The sequence below is a fragment of the Ranitomeya variabilis genome, chromosome 1 (genome assembly GCF_051348905.1).
Source record: "Ranitomeya variabilis isolate aRanVar5 chromosome 1, aRanVar5.hap1, whole genome shotgun sequence".
NCBI lineage: Eukaryota > Metazoa > Chordata > Amphibia > Anura > Dendrobatidae > Ranitomeya > Ranitomeya variabilis.
In genome coordinates, this window is record NC_135232.1 from 390453931 (window position 1) to 390474979 (window position 21049).

The 21049-nt window shown below is 43.9% G+C and overlaps 1 protein-coding gene and 1 non-coding gene across 2 annotated transcripts in view; both read left to right on the forward strand.

Annotated features, from left to right (window-relative positions):
* Positions 1-929: 929 nt before the first annotated feature.
* TRNAT-CGU (transfer RNA threonine (anticodon CGU)) lies at positions 930-1002 on the forward strand. The gene has a single exon. It is a non-coding gene; the product is annotated as a tRNA-Thr (tRNA).
* An 11650-nt stretch (positions 1003-12652) lies between these two features.
* LOC143795662 (uncharacterized) overlaps positions 12653-21049 on the forward strand; it is a 31775-nt gene continuing 23378 nt past the window's right edge. Inside the window, exons 1-3 of the mRNA XM_077281018.1 lie at positions 12653-13362; positions 13564-13647; positions 14119-14649. Coding sequence (XP_077137133.1) covers positions 13219-13362; positions 13564-13647; positions 14119-14649 — 759 coding nt within the window. The 5' untranslated portion in view covers positions 12653-13218. The remainder of the gene's footprint in view (positions 13363-13563; positions 13648-14118; positions 14650-21049) is intronic.

A 21049-nucleotide genomic window follows, 5' to 3' on the forward strand; every position in this document is an offset into this window, starting at 1 on the left:
TTCGGCGGGCGCATTGCGCATGCGCCCGCCATTTTGGAAGATGGCGGCGCCCATGGAGAAGACGGACGAGCACCGGGAGCCTCGGTAAGTATAATGGGGGGAGATTGGGGCACGGGGGGGGCGTCGGAGCACGGGGGGTGGCATAGGTGCACGGGGGGAGCGGACAGGAGGATGGGGGAGCGGAGCACAGGACGGAGGGGACTACGGGACAGATCGGTGACTTGGGGGGGTGATCGGTGGGGTGGGGGGGGCTCACATCAGGGTTTCCAGCCATGGCCGATGATATTGCAGCATCGGCCATGGCTGGATTGTAATATTTCACCAGTTTTTTAGGTGAAATATTACAAATTGCTCTGATTGGCAGTTTCACTTTCAACAGCCAATCAGAGCGATCGTAGCCACGGGGGGGTGAAGCCACCCCCCCTGGGCTGAAGTACCACTCCCCCTGTCCCTGCAGATTGGGTGATCGATCTGCAGGGACGCGATCATTCCATGACGCCACATAGGCGTCATGGGTCGGATTGGCACGGGTTTTCATGACGCCTACGTGGCGTCATGGGTCGGGAAGGGGTTAATGGTTCCATAAACCTCCATTTGCACATAGATTAATACTGACCTGAAAAAAGTTTATGAAATCATTCTTAAATTTGGTACAATTGAAAATATAAATAAATCATCGTGCTTCTCTTTACATTTTTTACCACGCCTTACCTTACAATCATTGCTTGTATGGGTTGTAAGTTTTCATATGCATTTCAAGTTGATATTTTTCCCATGTCAATGTCAAATTGGTACCTAAAGAAAAATCTTTGTAGTTTCTTTGCATTTCTCCCATGTAGCATAGTAAACGATCCTTAGGAGTTACTGAGCATATGCATACCTCTAACAGGCTAATCCCTACATTGCTTAAGAAAATGTTCCTTTTCAATGGCTTCATAGTTCAGAAGTTAGAGCACTGGTCTCGTAAACCAGGGGTCGTGAGTTCGACTCTCACTGAAGCCTTAAAAACTCTTTGTCTCTCATATGAAAATTGCTTATCTGTTTGGTCAGTGGTACAAAGTTGGTGCGATTCAATATTGACTTTATGTGAAGTTACGACATTCTTTTCAAAAGTTCTGGATAAGACCTTGATCATATATGACATTCGGGTAACATGTTTGTTAAATTCCTTTCTTATGCCACCTCTATCAGAGGTTTAGGAGTCTAATGACCCTTCTTCATCAATTCTTGATGTGTGATTTTGTAATATAAAGCATTACATATTTTATTAAAGCGAGCAGAATTCTGTTCTTTGTCAATCCATCCGATTTCCTTTTTCTGCTTAAAAGACTGCCAATAAACAGGTAGTCAGTTATAGAACAGAAGCTTCAGAATGTTTGCAAGTCATGCTTTTGTGTCGCAGGAGCAGTTGGTTTGTTGATGACGGGACATTATTAGTGATGAGCGAATATACTCGTTACTCGAGATTTCTCGAGCATGCTCGGGTGTCCTCCGAGTATTTGTAAGTGCTCGGAGATTTAGTTTTCCTTACAGCAGCTGAATTGTTTACATCTGTTAGCCAGCTTGATTACATGTGGGGATTCCCTAGAAACCAGGCAACCCCCACATGTACTTATGCTGGCTAACAGATGTAAATCATTCAGCTGCGGCAATGAAAACTAAATCTCCGAGCACTTACAAATACTCGGAGGACACCCGAGCGTGCTAGGGAAATCTCGAGTAAGGAGTATATTCACTCATCACTAGATATTATGCTAACAGTGTGATTTCAAAATAGAAATTAAAGGACTTGTGTTGGTAACATAGCTGAGTGGTTATTTTGACACCGAATAGTTACATTTTTAAGCTCTTCCATCAAGATACCTGCTAAGTTGAAAGTTTCTTATACTGAGAAAAGAATGTTCAGACATAATTATTACATTTTTGGAGAGTTTTCATCCATTTCAAGTTTTCAAAAACACCTGATGGCAATGAAAAAAAACATTTGTTGCTTCTGTGAAGCGAATCCTGATGAAAACTATTCCAAACTTGAGACATTGATTTGGCTTTTATCCTGTCATATTGCCCGACTCGTTAGAGGGTTGATTGTGACTTGTAGGATCGCTACTTCCAACAGGTGGCGCTATAGTGTTCAAGTCCTCTTTTTCTCTGAAGAGGCAATTTGCATATTAAATTTTCCAGAGGAGAATTGCACGGCGAATAAGCCTCCTTACCTTGACAAGCCAGAGCTGGTATGTCACTCTCCACATGGAGAAACTTTAGACCTCATTCCAGAGCCTCTCACCTAGCCAAATGAGTTCTCATGCTTCGCACTGACGAGGGCCAACAGCCCGAAACACCGTGTCTGCGAATTGAGATACTGATTTGGCTTTTATCCTAAGTCATATTGCAAGACTCGTTAAAGGGTTGATTGTGACTTGTAGGATCGCTACTTCCAATAGGTGGCGCTATAGAGTTCAAGTCCTCTTTTAGTCTGCAGAAGCAATTTGCATATTCCAAACTAGGCACCTTCACATCAAAAATCTGCAAAAAGAAGGCTTTAAGAAATAAAATCTCATTGAAAAAGCTGCAAAACAGCCCCAGGAAACAAATTATGAATAGAGATATTTCAATGTTCGATTCGGATTACATTAGCCGAATTTGCAATATTTGCCGATTAATTTGTTGAATATTCGCCGAACATAACCAAAAGCCATTCACGTCAATGGGGGCAAAAAAAAAATTCACAACACCTTATAATGGCCCCAAATGCTGCCAAAACACATCAAATGATGGGCAGACACCGGGAAAGTAGCCTTAATTCATACACAGTACAGATTTTAGCATGGCACTGCAGCAATCAGCCAGGCATTAGCTATCGGGGTCTAAGAGAGCATTTACAGCTTTCAAATGAATGTCACTCACAGTAAGACGAGGTGGGTGAGAGATCAGTGTTAGGCCCCTTTGCTGGAAGCCCGAATACCACATGCAACACATCTGCTTGCTTTGATGCTCAGCCACACTCAGGTGGCACAATTTTCAGTTTTGTAGACTACCATTGTCAGAAAAATTTAAGGATAGTTACACGGGTAGTTGAGTCCAAGGAAGTGGAGGCCTGGCGGTTTTGGAGGCCTACTGCTACAGGCAACATGAAGGAGACTCAACCATCAGTGTTCACATTTCCAAAAATTATTGGCAGACACCACCAAAGTGGCATCAATTTCACAACAGTAGAAATAGTATAATAGGGTCTGAGAGGTCTTCCACTACACCCAGTGTAGCACATGGCACCCTACAAGGAGTGTTCACATTTAATGAAATTAGGGCCTTACACCACAGAAGTGGCATAAATTTCACCACAATTGAAATAGTATAATAGGGATCAACAGGTGTCCCACTACTCCCAATCCAGCAGATGGACACCCTACAAGGAATGTTCACATTAAAAGAAATGAGCGCCTTACACCACCGAAGTGGCCTCAATTTCACCCCAGTAGAAATAGTATAAAATGGACCAACAAATCTTCCAGTACAGCCAACCCAGCAGATGGACACCCAACCAGGATTGTTCACATTTCCAAAAATCAGTGGCAGACACCAACAAAGTGGCATCAATTTCACCACAGTAGAAACAGTATAATAGGGACCAGCAGGTCTTCCACTACACTGAACTCAGCAGATGGACAGATGGACACCCAACCAGGAGTGCTAACATTTCAAACAATTAGTGGCAGAGACCACCAAAGTGGCATCAATTTCACCAGAGTAAAAATAGTATAATGGGGAGTGACATCTCTTCCACTACAGCCAACCCAGTAGATGTACACACAACCACGAGTGCACATATTTACAAAAATTTGTTGGAGACACCAACAAAGTGGTATCAATTTCAAGAGAGTAGAAATAGTATAAGGACCGACGCATCTTCCACTACAGCTAACCCAGCAAATGGACACCCAACCAAGAGTGTACACATTTCCAAAAATTAGTGGCAGACACCAATAAAGTGGCTTCAATTTCACCACCTACCCCATTTACACCTCAAACACCGAGCATAATTCCCCTTCAACCACTACCTCGCTTTTCCCAGCCATGTTGCTCAGATAGTGTGCTATGAGCACAGTATTAGCAACTAAAAATTAGATTTTTTACTCTGCACCACCTCTGCACAGCTGAATTTCAGTGGCACTAAATGATAAGGTGTAATATGGCGTGCTGAATAGCATTAGTCACAGAAAAAAAAATGTCAGTGTGGATGAGGCCTGTATGACAAAGAAGATGTGCTCCAAACAATTTTAAAATGAGATCTCCCCTATTGTATAATGTTAGTAACTGAAGGATTTTTTTGGGCCTGTCGATAAGGCCTGTATAAGATTGAATGGATGCTCCAAACAATTTAAAAGTGACATTTCCCCTACTGTATGATGTTGGTAACATAAGATTTTTTGTGGCCTATGGATCAGGCCTCTATAACACACCAGATGCTGCAAACTATTTTTAAAGTCAGTCCCCTTACTGTATGACGTTAATAACAGAAGATTTTTGTGGTCTATGGATCAGGCCTCTACAGCTTAATTTCAACCCAACCAAATGACAAAGTGTGATACGGCGGGTTGTCTAACTGTTGGCAACTGAAATTTTTAAATTTTTTTTAATGTGCCTTACGTCTGCAGACAGGTTCATATCACCACCGCAAAATGACAACGTGGGATACAGCAGGCTGTTTCACATTTAGCAACAGAAAAAAATAAAACTTTTTTTTAATGTGCCTTACGTCTGCAGACAATTTTATATCACCACAGCACTAAATGACAAGGTGGGATACAGCAGGCTGTTTAATACTTTTTCACTAGCTACATGTGAATTAGAATGCTATACTTGTGCATGAATCACACTAGAAGCAGTGCACAGCACGTGCACTGTGAACCTCAGTAATGTCCCAAAAAAAAAAAAGAAATTCTGGAAGGTAAATTTAACAGCCACACTGGACAATAGCTCGATACACTATCTGATATACGACCCCTTATCTAACTAGCAAAAATGTGGGATAAAGCAGGCTTTTTCACATTTAGCTGCTGAAAACATATAATTTAGAATGCTATACTCATGCATGGAGCATAATAGAAGCAGTGCACAACAAGTGCCCTGCTGGCTTTTTCTGTAGACCTCCGTAAAGGCCAAAAAAGAAAAAAAAATGCTGGAAGGCAAATTTAACAGCCACACTGGACAGTAGCTCGCTACACTATCTGATATACGACCACCTATCTAACTAGCAAAAATGTGGGATACAGCAGGCTTTTTCACATTTAGCTGCTGAAAAAATATTATTTAGAATGCTATATTCATGCATGGAGCATAATAGAAGCAGTGCACAACACACTTGTAGGACATGTGCCCTGCTGGCTTTGTCTGTGGACCTCAGTAAATGCCCCCCCCCCCAAAAAAAAAATACAACGGCATAACTAAGTAGCGAAAATCTTGCTGTTAATGGTGGCAGTGGAGCGCCAGCCAGGGCCATGTCCGACGGTGCTTCGGGGGTTGTCATGGCAGCAGTGACCTGATCCGTGGCCCTGGGCATCCAATAAAATTAAAATGAAGGGGAAATAAAGTTTATAGGGGATTAGTTCATGATGAGGTATTTGGCAATAAGAAGGTGGCCGACACTGCGGTTCAGGTCCACTGGGACAGTTGGTGACACAGCAGAGATGTTACAGCTCTCCATGGGTAGAGCTAGGCCCCAGGGCAGTTAAAGTGTAAAATATGAAGATGGTGAATGCTACGGTGCTGGGCAGGTGACACAGTAATAATTCTGAAAACACAGCAGGGTGCAGTTTTCACACTTTTACTCACAGTCTGCTGGTCACATTCACCAGCCAGATGCGGTGTCCTCTGGGTCTGTGGTCCAGTCAGCTCTCAGGTAATTTGGGTGCACTTTTTCGAGACTCCCTTCCTTGTGTACCTTACCTGGTCATCTCTCTGTGCTGGCTCTCGCCCTCCTGCCCTGCGCCACACAGTGTCCCAAAGCCAGACACCTCAGATCCTGTCGGGCAATGTCCTCCTGGTGCCCTTGATCCTATATGGCTGCCTTTTCAGCGAATGTGTGTGTATTTGGCTGTGGCACATACAGATACCACAGCCTCCGGTTTTCTAGCCGAGTCTTGCAGTTCCTCCACTAGTCTGGGGACCGGTCCCCCCCACACTGCGACCTGGTCCTTCCACCCGACTATGGTCAGTGTGGATTCAGGTGCCACGAGTGGATTCCTCACTTCCCTGGTCTCTAGGACCCCTTCCATTTAGTAGCTTCTCTCCTCAAGTCTGCTCTCATCAACTCCTCCCCACAAACTAACAACTTTCTCTCCAACTGTCACACCACTCCCCACCAGAGCTGGGGTCTCACGTCCCTAGCCTGGAGCAGTGTAGTGTTGGATGCACATGTGCGAGTCCTGGGTAATGCCCCCTCCTTACCCAAGAGCGGAGAACCACAACTGTTGCTGAGATGCAGTACCTCTGTTGCGACTGGACCCTCAGGGGTTCCAGAGCAGCATCAGGAGCAGCCTCTCTGTGCTGTTACATTGTCAAAATGGCACTAAAACAAGATGTCTGCTATTTATATGGAGAGGGACAAGTGATTTCAGCAGCCAATGACACAAGCGGTAGTGTCAGGACATTGTGGGTGTTTCCTGTGCACTATTTGGCTAGCCACAATGTGCACACATAAAGTTAGGAAAAAAGAAAAAAAAATTATTGCTGTGCTGTGTTTACAAGAACGCTGCACCTCTGAACTCTGCAAACCCCCTTCCCTCATCAGACATATTGGTAGATGGTCAGCTGGAGTACGAGGTAGGGCATATCATTGATTCACGGTGGGTGCGTTGAAGGCTTCAGTACCTAATACATTGGAAGGGGTTTTCTATTGAGGATAGGTCATGGGTTCTGGCCAGTTCTGTGCATGCTGATCGACTGGTTCGGTCTTTTCATGCAAGATACCGAGAAGCCTGGGGGTCCAGTAGCCCCCCTTTAAGGGGGGGTACTGTCATGGTCAGGACATGGTTAATGTCCTGTCAGGGTTAATTTTGCTAGCCTCTTTTCCAAAATGGGAGGGGTATTTATACTCGCTCCTAACCTAGTTTCTCTGTCAGCTATAGATTCTGTTTCTGTCTGTATGCGTGACTCCTGGAGTGTGTGCCCGGCTTGCATAGCGTTATCTTGCTTTCCATGCTTTACTCTGTTTGTGTTCCTGGCTACTGAACTCTGGCTTTGCTTCTGACTATCCCGTCTCTCCGTTTTAGTACCTCGTAATCTCCTGGCTATGACCTCTGCTTGTTTGATTATTCTTTAGTGCTTGTCTCTTCTCTGTTTCCCCGGTGTCTGGCTCCGCCCCCTTTCCTCCTCCCACTCTGTCACATGGTCTAAGGTCCTGTTCATTACCTGTACACTCTGTTTCATGTCAAAGGTCCAGTGGGTTCAGGTTAGTAACTTGGCGTCTTGCTCAGCTGCTGTGTGCAGCTTCCCCAGCAGCATTGATACCAGGGCGCCGTGACATATACTTTATGTTGTCACATGCAGAGGCTGATATATCAGTGTACTTAACTATATCATATATTAATTCAGTTAATGGCCGCACATTAACATACCTCTGTATTCCACATACCGTTAGTAGAAGTAATAGAATCCGGTGAGTGAAAGAGAAGGTGCTGTGTGAAGATGCCCCGTGATTCGCTGGATGAGCAGCTGCTAGTTGTTTATGAGTGCAGAGCTGAGCGGGTATGCGCAACTCCTGCATTGCTCGAGGATTTCAATGTTAGGCAGAGGGGAAGTGCCGTAGCATGCAGAGCCAGAGACGTCCTGGCCGGTGGCGTCCCTGGTTGCACGAGAAGAAAAAAAGATGGCCGATGCTGCTCGGCCGTACGACCAACTGTGACATCACAGGTCTACGGAATCGCAAAGGGGTCAGAAACAACCAACGCGTTTCGGAGTGAATTGCACTCCTTCATCAGGGTTATGGCCCCCTGCAGGTGATTCCGTTTATATTTTGCAATCGGTCACTATCCCCGCCTGTTATTGTTAACCCTATATATAACAAATAGTCTGTTTAGCTCTGCTGCGAGCAAGATTGTTCAATATACATTCCCACATCTAAATCGGATGTTAAGTTAATTATATTTTGGTACATTTAAAACATAGTTTTTTTAAATTAACCCCTTTCTGACCTCGGACGGGATAGTACGTCCGAGGTCAGAAGCCCCTCTTTGATGCGGGCTCCGGCGGTGAGCCCGTATCAAAGCCGGGACATGTCAGCTGTTTTGAACAGCTGACATGTGCTCCCAATAGGCACGGGCAGAATCGCGATCTGCCTGCGCCTATTAACTAGTTAAATGCCGCTGTCAAATGCAGACAGCGGCATTTAACTACCGCAACCGGCCGGGCGGCCGGAAATGACGGCATCGCCGACCCCGTCACATGATCGGAGGTCGGCGATGCTTGTACATTGTAATCATAGAGGTCCTTGAGACCTCTATGGTTACAGATTCCCGGCAGCTGTGAGCGCCACCCAGTGGTCGGCACTCACAGCACACCTGATTTTCTGCTACATAGCAGCGAACAGCAGATCGCTGCTAAGTAGCAGAGCCGATCATGCTGTGCCTGCTTCTAGCCTCCCATGGAGGCTATTGAAGCATGGCAAAAGTAAAAAAAAGTAAAAAAAAATGTGAAAAAAATAAAAAAAATATAAAAGTTTAAATCACCCCCCTTTCGCCCCAATCAAAATAAATCAATTAAAAAAAAAATCAAACCTACACATATTTGGTATTGCCGCGTTCAGAATCGCCTGATCTATCAATAAAAAAAAAGCATTAACCTGATCGCTAAACAGCGTAGCGAGAAAAAAATTAGAAACGCCAGAATTAAGTTTTTTTGGTCGCCGCGACATTGCATTAACGGGCGATTAAAAAAATGTATCTGCACCAAAATGCTATCATTAAAAACGCCAGCTCGGCACGCAAAAAATAAGCCCTCAACCGACCCCAGATCATGAAAAATGGAGACGCTAGGAGTATCGGAAAACGGCGCAATTTTTTTTTTTTTTTTTTAGCAAAGTTTGGAATTTTTTTTCACCACTTAGGTAAAAAAGAACCTAGTCATGTTAGGTATCTATGAACTCGTAGTGACCTGGAGAATCATAATGGCAGGTCAGTTTTAGCATTTAGTGAACCTAGCAAAAAAGCCAAACAAAAAACCAGTGTGGGACTGCACTTTTTTTGCAATTTCACTGCACTTCGAATTTTTTTCCCGTTTTCTAGTACACAACATGCTAAAACCAATGATGTCGTTCAAAAGTACAACTTGTCCCGCAAAAAATAAGCCCTCACATGGCCAAATTGACGGAAAAATAAAAAAGTTATGGCTCTGGGAAGAAGGGGAGTGAAAAACGAACAAGGAAAATGAAAAATCCCAAGGTCATGAAGGGGTAAAGGTTAAAAATAAGGTTAAAATAATAATTAAAAAATGAAACTTACTAAAAAGGACAAAAATAAGACTTAGTTTCAATTGAGTTCAATTGAAGTCCCTTATCACATAAAATAATGTAGCATTTGCTTGTTTTAAAAGTTGTCTGAAACAAATTGCAGCGTTGAGTAGAAGGGGGTGCTTGTACTTGTGTATGTGCCAAGATATTTACACCTGTACTTTGTGACCCTTCTCAGAAGGTTATCATAAGGCTATCATAGTGATGATGTCAATATATGTTGTTCTATGCCACAATATATTAAAATATATAGGATGCAGCGGTCCTCCTCGTTATGGGTGAAACTAAAAGTCATATAGCTCCAATTCACAATTAAGACCGTTTGGGACCAAGCTGTCTAGCATAAAAATCCATTAAGACTCCCTTCTGGACATTTGTTTAATAAAATCTCCTCCCCTCCAGTTTTGGTGTACCACCTGAATTCCACAAAAATGGATGTCTTTGAGTGATTGTCTATATTTTTCTTTAAAGTCGCGTGAGAGGGGGTGTCCCATAAAACCTTTTAAAATGTTCTTGAAGTGTTCCTTCAAGTGTACACTAAGATGCCGTTTTGTGCTGCCCACACAGAGCTTTTTGCACGGGCATTGTAAGGTGTAAATATCGCCCTTTGAATTACAGGATATATAATCCTTCATAGCGAATTCCTTCGTTTCATCTGCTTTTGAAAATGTCACCAGTATTTTTTTCCGGAAGGTAGTGTGTACACATGCGAAACACACTCCATACAGTAAAAATCAGATTTTTGATTTAACCAAAGTTTTTGGATTATGCAACGTGTTTGTATAGGTCATTCTAGTTGTAGGGGCTATAAGCTGGCCCAGTGACTAAGATTTTCTATATACAATCCTGGGATTGATGGAAAGGATGGCAAGTTGTATTTTAGAGGATTATTTTTATTATTGATCAACAACTATGTTCTCAATCAACCCAAAAGACTCATAAATATCAAAGCTTAATATTTTTGGAAGTTGGAGTGGGTTTTTTAAAATTTGGATATCTTAGGAGGATATCTGTTTGTGCAGGTAACTATTACTGTGCAGAATTATTAGGCAACGTAATAAAAACCAAATATATTCCCATCTCACTTGTTTATTTTCACCAGGTAAACCAATATAACTGCACAAAATTTAGAAATAAACATTTCTGACATGCAAAAACAAAACTCCCAAAAATTTGTGACCAATATAGCCTCCTTTCTTTATGATGACACTCAACAGCCTTCCATCCATAGATTCTGTCAGTTGCTTGATCTGTTTACGATCAACATTGCGTGCAGCAGCCACCACAGCCTCCCAGACACTGTTCCGAGAGGTGTACTGTTTTCCCTCCCTGTAGATCTCACATTTTATGAGTGACCACAGGTTCTCTATGGGGTTCAGATCAGGAGAATCAGTGGGCCATGTCATTATTTTACCCTTCGCCATGACAGCACCCCACATGAGAGAGAGAGGGATCCGCCCATAGGAACAGGAAACCTACAGAATAAAAGGAGGCGGTTCCCTCTCCTCCTCAGTTTAGGTTTCCTGTTTCTATGGGAACCCGAAGTACCTGCAGTTCAAGAGGATTCCTGGGCCATGCACCCGCCTGCGTCGGTCTCTGTGGGAACGGCAGGGGCTGCGGTACCAGAGGCAGCGGCGGGGGAGCCACTGTTTGCAGCCTCCCCCCTCGTCTGATCGTCGCCATGGTCCAGGTTCGGTGCCGCTGGTCCGCCCGGCTCCATGAGGACGCGCACGCTCAGCGGCCGGCTCCTTATCCAGCAGCCGCAGCATGGTAAGGAGGAGCGGCGCGTCTAATCCGGAAGTCGCTGGAGCACTTCCGGGTTGGGTCCGGGGAGGCAGGAGATTCGGCGCCAGATTTAAAAGTGCAGCACTAGCGTTGGCCGGTGTGTGTAAGTATGGCTTCACCGGCCGATGTAGCGCACTTGCCTGCAACAGAGCGGTCTCCCAGTAAGGAGACAAGCGCCAGGAGCAGCACCAAAAGTGGAGATCGATCCCAGGAAAAGCGATCTGCCACCAAACAGAAGGATCTTTCATCTAAGAATCCGCCTCCAGAACCGGTACCTGTCAGCTTCACTGGGTGAGTTTTAAAAGAGTCTCTTCCCATATGCTGATATATGTTCCTCCTATATCCCCTTCCTCTAGTCTAAGAAAAGGACACATAAAACCAAACACAGAGAATGTGCCTTATGTTTGCAACCCCTCCCGGACTCATATACTAAGAGATTGTGTGCAGACTGCATCATTTTGACCTTACGGCAAGAAGACGTAATGACTCCGTCTGACGTTAGAGCCATAATTCGCGAAGAGATGCAGGGTCTGGCGCATACAAGTAGCACCAGTACCCGTCAGCCTAGCAGGTCCCGATCTCCAGTAAGCACGGAGTCAGAGGTAGTACAAAAATCCTCTGATGAAGAGTAGTCCCAGCCAAGTTCATCGGAATATGAAGGAGGGCTTTGTCTACCAAATAGTAGTGTAGACAGTTTAATTAAAGCCGTCAGGAGCACGATGGGGTGCCCAGATGAGAAGGGAAAGAAGTCAGCACAGGACATCATGTTTGCGGGGTTAGGACAAAGAAAATGAAGGTCCTTCCCCGCCATACCCACAATTAAGGAGCTGGTTAAAAAAGAGTGGGAGAAACAACATACAAGAGGATTCTTACCATCCTCTGCTAAAAGACGCTACCCCTTCAGTGATGAAGAACTTAATTCCTGGCAAAAGATACCAAAAGTTGATGCTGCAGTGGCTTCAACTTCTAAACAGTCGGTCTTGCCTGTGGAGGACTCAGGGACTCTAACTGATCCGTTAGACCGAAAAGCAGAAGCCTTACTTAAGAGATCATGGGAGGCTAATACGGGGGCATTCAGTCCAGCCATATCTAGCACCTGTACTGCAAGGTCACTGCTAGTATGGACAGAGCAGCTGGAGGAACAAATTAGAAGTGGAGCTTCGAGAAATACAATTCTGTCGAAAATCCCTCTAATGAAAGATGCAGTAGCATTTCTAGCCGATGCGTCGGTGGATTCGCTACGCCTAACAGCCAGGTCAGCCGGCCTAGTAAACACAGCCCGGCGAGCACTCTGGTTGAAAAATTGGAAAGGGGACGCACAGGCCAAAGCAAAACTTTGTGCGATCCCCTGCAGGGTGAGTTCCTATTTGGGAAAACTCTGGACGAGCTCTTAAATAAGGCAGGAGAGCGGAAGAAAGGCTTCCCTAACCAGTACCTTCCCTCTTACAGGAGAGCTTTCAGGAGACGCCCCTTTACCAGGAACAAACCTACTGAACAAAGGGAGCGCTGGGAGACAAAGGATCCAAAACAAAGAGGTGCTCTGTTTTCCGGATCCTATAACCAAAAACGTAATAAGTACCGTTAATTATGAAGTGGGCGGTAGATTGAAATATTTCTTTTCTAAATGGAAGCTGATAACATCTAGTCTTTGGATTCTGGACATTATTGGAAACGGATTAAAATTAGAATTTGATAGGATCCCTTGGGATTCTTTTATTGTAACATCTCCGAGAGGTCAACAACAACAAGAAGCTCTAGAATCAGAGATCCTGTCGCTTCTATCTAAAAAAGTATTGATAGAGGTTCCCCGAGATCAAGAAGGGAGGGGGTTCTATTCCCCTTTATTCTTGATCAATAAACCAGATGGTTCATTCAGAACCATCATAAACCTCAAAAAACTAAATTCCTTTTTACGTAACCACACTTTCAAAATGGAATCCATTAGTTCTACCATCAAGCTTTTGTTCCCTAGGTGTGTCATGGCCGGGATAGACCTAAAAGATGCTTACTATCACCTTCCTATACATGCCGAACACCAGCAGTATCTAAGAGTAGCGGTCATCCTGGAGGGACAGGTTCATCACTTCCAATATGTAGCAATGCCATTTGGGCTTTCTATGGCCCCCCGCATCTTTACAAAAGTGATGTTAGAGGTGATGGCTCATCTACGCCAACGGGACACTTTAATAATACCCTACCTGGATGACTTTTTAGTGATAGGAAATTCTGTGGCTCAATGTAAATTGCGGTTGTCTAACACAATCTCATCCCTGCAGGAGTTGGGTTGGATTATCAACTTCGAAAAGTCCAGACTGAATCCAGACACTACTCAAATGTTTCTAGGGATCCAGCTAGACTCCGTAAGTCAAAAAAGCTTCCTCCCGCATTCAAAGAAAATGACTATACAGTCAAAGGTGTCAGAAGCAATAAAAAACCCCTACATGACACTAAGAAAGGCTATGTCCTTATTAGGATCATTGTCCTCATGTATCCCGGCTGTACCATGGGCTCAATTCCATACCCGCCAATTACAGTACGAAGTACTGTCAGCCCAGGGACGGAAAGGACACCTAGAGAGTAAACTAACTCTCTCTAGAGATGTCATAGAATCTCTATCCTGGTGGCTAGATATGGGACACCTTTCAGGGGGTGTACCTTGGATAGTAGATCCATCCAAAATAATTACTACAGATGCCAGCCCTACGGGATGGGGTGCACATATGGAGGATGACATAGTCCAGGATACCTTGAATCAGTCAGAATCATCATGTTCGTCAAATTGGAAAGAATTAACAGCAGTAGGGAAAGCCTTAAATTATTTTCTTCCACAGATTCAAGGAGCAGATGTAAGAGTTTTCTCAGACAACTCCACCACAGTGGCCTATGTAAACCGTCAGGGCGGTACACGGTCAGGAAGTCTGATGACCATCGCAGGGGAGATCTTCCAGTTCGCAGAGACTCATCTTGCGTCCCTAACAGCCCTACACATCAGAGGAATAGAGAATACCAAAGCGGACTACCTCAGTCGAAACAGGCTGCGCCAGGGAGAATGGTCCTTAAACAGAACCGTGTTCAGACTAATAACAAGAGCATGGGGAGTGCCTCAGATAGATCTATTTGCCACAAGAGGCAACAGACAGGTAGAAAGATTCGCTTCCCTGAACTCCATGGATCATCCAGACATGCTGGACTCCCTACACCATCCTTGGAACTTCAAACTGGCTTACGCCTTTCCTCCAATGTCTCTAATTCCGCTAGTGATCAGGAAGATCAGGAGGGAACGTGCAAGGGTGATCCTCATTGCACCCTTCTGGCCAAAGAGGCCGTGGTTCTCCTGCCTCCAGAACATGTGTCTATGCGATGCATGGATTCTTCCATTGGACAGGGAACTACTGTTCCAGGGGCCGTTTTTCCACCCGCAAGTGAAAGGGCTTCACTTGACGGCGTGGAACTTGAGCGGCAGTTACTAAGCTCAAGGGGTTTTTCAGAACAGCTAGTAAAAACCCTGCTACTAAGTAGAAAAAGATCTACCACCCTGATATATAGCAGGGTATGGAAAAAATTCTTAGACTTTCATACAATACCATTCACTAAACAGGTTCCGATAACTCCTATTCTAGAGTTCCTACAAAAAGGTAGAGAATTAGGATTATCAGTGAACACCTTAAGAGTCCAGATATCAGCGTTAGGAGCCCTATATGGATATAATTTAGCCGCTGATAGATGGGTCTCCAGATTCATTAAGTCTTGTGAATGAAGTAACCCAGTACATATTCCCCGTCTACCTCCGTGGGATTTAAATCTAGTGCTAGAAGCCTTAACCAGCTCCCCATTTGAGCCTCTAGATTCTATACCTCTAAATGTCCTCACATATAAAGTAGCCCTCTTGGTAGCCCTGACCTCAGCCAGACGTGTTAGCGACATCCAGGCCCTATCAGTAGACCCACCATTCTTACTGATATTCCATGATCGAATAGTCCTAAAACCAGACCCCTCATACCTCCCTAAGGTAGCATCCACCTACCACAGGTCACAGGAAATATTTCTCCCTTCCTTTTTTGATTCTCCTGTAACCCCTGAACAACATAAGTTCCACACCTTAGATGTCAGAAGAGCCATCCTGACTTATATAGAAAGGTGTCAAACATGGAGGGAGAGTAGGGCTCTGTTTATCTCCTTTCAGGGCCACAAGAAAGGACATGGGTTCACGAGAGCTACCATATCTCGATGGATCAGAGATGCTATCTGCTTGACCTATACATCAAAAGGCGAGATTCCTCCAGTGGGTATTAAAGCACACTCAACACGAGCCATGGCTTCCTCCTGGGCGGAACAAGCGGATGTCCCGATCCATTTAATATGTAAGGCCGCAACTTGGTCTACACCTTCTACCTTTTACAACCATTATAGACTTGCTCTATCTTCATCTTCTGATTTGACCTTTGGTAGAGCTGTTCTTAGTACAGTAATCCCACCCGAATAATGACTCTCTGAAAGTCTCTCATGTGGGGTGCTGTCGTGGCGAAGGGTAAAAAGCCGGATTACTCACCGGTAATGCTCTTTTAATGAGTCCACGACAGCACCCATTTACAACCCTCCCTGATTATGCACAGCTCTTTCTTTAATTCACAAATAATGGTTGTATAGAGTTTTTAAGATATTTTGCTGAATAAGAATTAATACTAAAGCTTTTGCGGTTCCCTTTTTATACTCTGTAAACTAAACTGAGGAGGAGAGGAGACCGCCTCCTTTTATTCTGTAGTTTTCCTGTTCCTATGGGCGGATCCCTCTCTCTCTCATGTGGGGTGCTGTCGTGGACTCATTAAAAGAGCATTACCGGTGAGTAATCCGGCTTTTTTTCTTCTTTGAGACCTTTACTGGCCAGCCACGCTGTGGAGTAGTTGGAGGCAGGTGATGGAGCATTGTCCTGCATAAAAATCATGTTTTTCTTGAACGATACCGTCTTCTTCCTGTACCACTGCTTGAAGTTGTCTTCCAGAAACTGGCAGTAGGTCTGGGAGTTGAGCTTCACTCCATCCTCAACCCGAAAAGGTCCACAAGTCCACTTTTGATGATACCAGCCCATACCATTATTGAGTTAATAGCACTCTGTGTCTGTACTGCTACATACTTAAGCAGTTAACTGGTTCATGCAGCTTTACATGAACACCCGAGCTTTACACTATGGCTAGTCCAAATAACTAAAGCAATTGTTACCATCCACCTCTCGTGTCTCCCCTTTTCCTCATAGTTTGTAAGCTTGCGAGCAGGGCCCTCATTCCTCCTGGTATGTTTTTAACTGTGATTTCTGTTATGCTGTTATGTCTAGTGTTGAGCATTCCGATACCGCAAGTATCGGGTATCAGCCGATACTTGCGGGTATCGGAATTCCGATACCGAGATCCGATACTTTTGTGGTATCGGGTATCGGTATCGAAACAACATTAATGTAATAATGTGTAAAAGAGAGAATTAAAATAAAAAATATTGCTATACTCACCTCTCCGACGCAGCCTGCACCTTACCGAGGGAACCGGGAGCGTTCTTTGCTTAAAATTCGCGCGTTTACTTCCTTACGTGAAGTCCCGGCTTGTGATTGGTCGCGTGCCACCCATGTGGCCGCGACGCGACCAATCACAGCAAGCCGTGACGTAATTTCAGGTCAAGGACGCGACCAATCACAAGCCAGAACGTAATTTTAAAATCCTGAAGGACATGAAATTACGTCACGGCTTGCTGTGATTGGTCGCGTCGCGGCCACATGGGCGGCACGCGACCAATCACAAGCCGGGACTTCACGTAAGGAAGTAAACGCGCAAATTTTAAGCAAAGAACGCTCCCGGTTCCCTCGGTAAGGTGCAGGCTGCGTCGGAGAGGTGAGTATAGCAATATTTTTTATTTTAATTCTTTCTTTTACACATTAATATGGATCCCAGGGACTGAAGGAGAGTTTCCTCTCCTTCAGACCCTGGGAACCATCAGGGATACCGTCCGATACTTGAGTCCCATTGACTTGTATTGGTATCGGGTATCGGTATCGGATTGGATCCGATACTTTGCCGGTATCGGCCGATACTTTCCGATACCGATACTTTCAAGTATCGGACGGTATCGCTCAACACTAGTTATGTCTATTGTCTGTACAAGTCCCCTCTATAATTTGTAAAGCACTGCGGAATATATTGGCGCTATATAAATAAAAATTATTATTATTATTATTATTATTATACCAGTACCCCACCTCCACCTTGCTGGCGTCTGAGTCGAAGTGGAGCTCTCTGCCCTTTACTGATCCAGCCTCTGGCTCATCCATCTGGCCCATCAAGAGTCACTCATTTCATCAGTCCATAAAACCTTTCAAAAGTCAGTCTTAAGATATTTCTTGGCCCAGTCTTTACGTTTTATCTTATGTTTCTCGTTCAAAGGTGGTCGTTTTTCAGCCTTCCTTACCTTGGCCATGTCCCTGAGTATCGCACACCTTGTGCTTTTTGTTACTCCAGTAACATTGCAGCTCTGAAATGTGGCAAAACTGGTAGCAAATGGCATCTTCACGCTTGATTTTCCTCAATTCATGGGCAGTTATTTGGCGCCTTTTTTGCCCAACAGCTTCTTGCGACCCTGTTGGCTATTTGCCATGAAACGCTTGATTGTTCAGTGATCACGCTTCAAAAGTTTGGCAATTTCAAGACTGCTGCATCCCTCTGCAAAACATCTCACAATTTTGGACTTTTCAGAGCCCATCAAAACTCTCTTCTGACCCATTTTGCCAAAGGAAAGGAAATTGCCTAATAATTAAGCACACCTTATATAGGGTGTTGATGTCAATAGACAACACCCCTCCTCATTACAGAGATGCACATCACTGATTTACTTAATTGGTAGTTGGCTCTCAAGCCTGAACAGCTTGGAGTAGGACAACATTTATAAAAAGTGTCATGTGATCAAAATACAACTTGCCTAATAATTCTGCACAGTGTGTGTGTGTGTGTGTGTGTGTGTGTGTGTGTGTGTGTGTGTGTGTATGTATGTATGTATGTATGTATGTATGTATGTATGTATGTATGTATGTGTATATATATATATATATATATATATATATATATATATATATATATATATATATATATATATATATATATATAATTTGTCTAAGGTCCACTTCCGCCTGTTTGTCTGTAACGGAAATCCTGCGTCGCTGATTGTTCGCGCCCGGCCGGCCGCGACCAATCAGCGACATTGGTTTAAACACAGTACGCGACCAATCAGTGAAGCGTGGTTCAAATCCCGTGCCAATTCGCGGCCGGACTGCACCTGTCGCTGATTGGTCGGTGCCGGCTGGACGCGACCAATCAGCAATATTGGGGCAGGATTTAAACACCGCTTCACTTTTCTTTTTACTATTGATGCTGCCTATGCAGCATCAATAGTAAAATCATATAATGTTAAAAATAATAAAAAAAACAAAAGATTATATTCTCACCTTCCGCGCCAGCCTTTCCCGCTCCTTGCGACGCTCTGGGTCCCAAGAATGCATTGCGGCAATGACCCCAGATGATGTAGCGGTCTCACGAGACCGCTACATCATCACGGGTTATTGCCGCAAGGCATTACTGGGAACGGAGCGTCGCAAGGAGCATCGCTAAAGGCCTGGGCTGGATCCAGGGGCCGCCGGAAGGTGAGTATATAACAAATTTTTACTTTAATTCTTTTTTTCACAGGGATATGGTGCCCACATTGCTATATACTACGTGGGCTATTATATACTGCATGGCCTGTGTTATATACTGTGTGGGCTGTGTTATATACTATCTCGCTCTGCTATATACTACGTGGGCTGTGCTATATACTATGTGGCTGTGCTATATACTACGTGGCTGTTATATACTACGTGGCCTGTGTTCTATACTGCGTGGGCTGTGCTATATACTATGTTAGCTGTGCTATATACTATGTGGGCTGTGTTATATACTGCGTGGGCTGTGTTACAGTTATATGAAAAAGTTTGGGCATCCCTATTAATCTTAAGCTTAATGTTTTATAAAAATAGTTTTTTTTTGCAACAGCTATTTCAGTTTCATATATCTAATAACTGTTGGACACAGTAATGTTTCTGCCTTGAAATGAGGTTTATTGTACTAACAGAAAATGTGCAATCTGCATTCAAACAAAATTTGAAAGGTGCATAAGTATGGGCACCTCACCAGAAAAGTGACATTAATATTTAGTAGATCCTCCTTTTGTAAAAATAACAGCCTCTAGTCGCTTCCTGTAGCTTTTAATGAGTTCCTGGATCCTGGATGAAGGTATTTTTGACCATTCCTCTTTACAAAACAATTCCAGTTCAGTTAAGTTTGATGGTCGCCGAGCATGGACAGCCCTCTTCAAATGATCCCACAGATGTTCAATGATATTCAGGTCTGGGGACTGGGATGGCCATTCCAGAACAGTGTAATTGTTCCTCTGCATGAATGCCTGAGTAGATTTGGAGCGGTGTTTTGGATCATTGTCTTGCTGATAGATCCATCCCCTGCGTAACTTCAATTTGTCACTGAATCATGAACATTATTGTTAAGAATCTGCTGATACTGAGAGGAATCCATGCGTCCCTCAACTTTAACAAGATTTCTGGTGCCGGCATTGGCCACACAGCCCCAAAGCATGATGGAACCTCCACCAAATTTTACTGTGGGTAGCAAGTGTTTTTCTTGGAATGCTGTGTTTTTTTGCCGCCATGCATAACGCCTTTTTGTATGACCAAACAACTCAATCTTGGTTTCATCAGTCCACAGGACCTTCTTCCAAAAACAAATTGGCTTCTCCAAATGTGCTTTTGCATACCTCAGCTGACTCTGTGGCGTGCTTGCAGAAATGGCTTCTTTCGCATCACTCTCCCATACAGCTTCTCCTTGTGCAAAGTGCGTTGTATAGTTGACCGATGCACAGTGACACCATCTGCAGCAAGTTGATGCTGCAGCTCTCTGGAGGTGGTCTGAGGATTGTCCCTGACTGATCTCACCATTGTTCTTCTCTGCCTTTCTGATGTTTTTCTTGGCCTGCCACTTCTGGCCTTAACAAGAACTGTACCTGTGTTCTTCCATTTCCTTACTATGTTCCTCACAGTGGAAATTGACAGGTTAAATCTCTGAGACAGCTTTTTGTATCCTTCCCCTGAACAACTATGTTGAATAATCTTTGTTTTCAGATCATTTGACAGTTGTTTTGAGGATCCCATGATGCCACTCTTCAGAGGAGATTCAAACAGGAGAACAACTTGCAAGTGGCCACTTTAAGTAGCTTTTCTCATGATTGCATACACCTGGCTATGAAGTTCAAAACTCAATGAGGTTACAAAACCAAAAAAAGTGCTTTAGTAAGTCAGTAAAAAGTAGGTAGGAGTATTTAAAACAAGAAAATGATAAGGGTGCCCATACTTATGCACCTGTCAAATTTTGTTTGAATGCAGATTGCACATTTTCTGTTAGTACAATAAACCTCATTTCAAGGCAGAAACATTACTGTGTCCAACAGTTATTAGATATATGAAACTGAAATAGCTGTTGCAAAAAAAACAATTTTTATAAAACATTAAACTTAAGATTAATAGGGGTGCCCAAACTTTTTCATATAACTGTATATACTACGTTGCTGTGCTCTATACTACGTGGGCTGTGTTATATACGGCATGGGCTGTTATATACTGCGTGGGCTGTGCTACATACTGCATGGGCTGTGCTATATACTACTTAGGCTGCGGTATATATT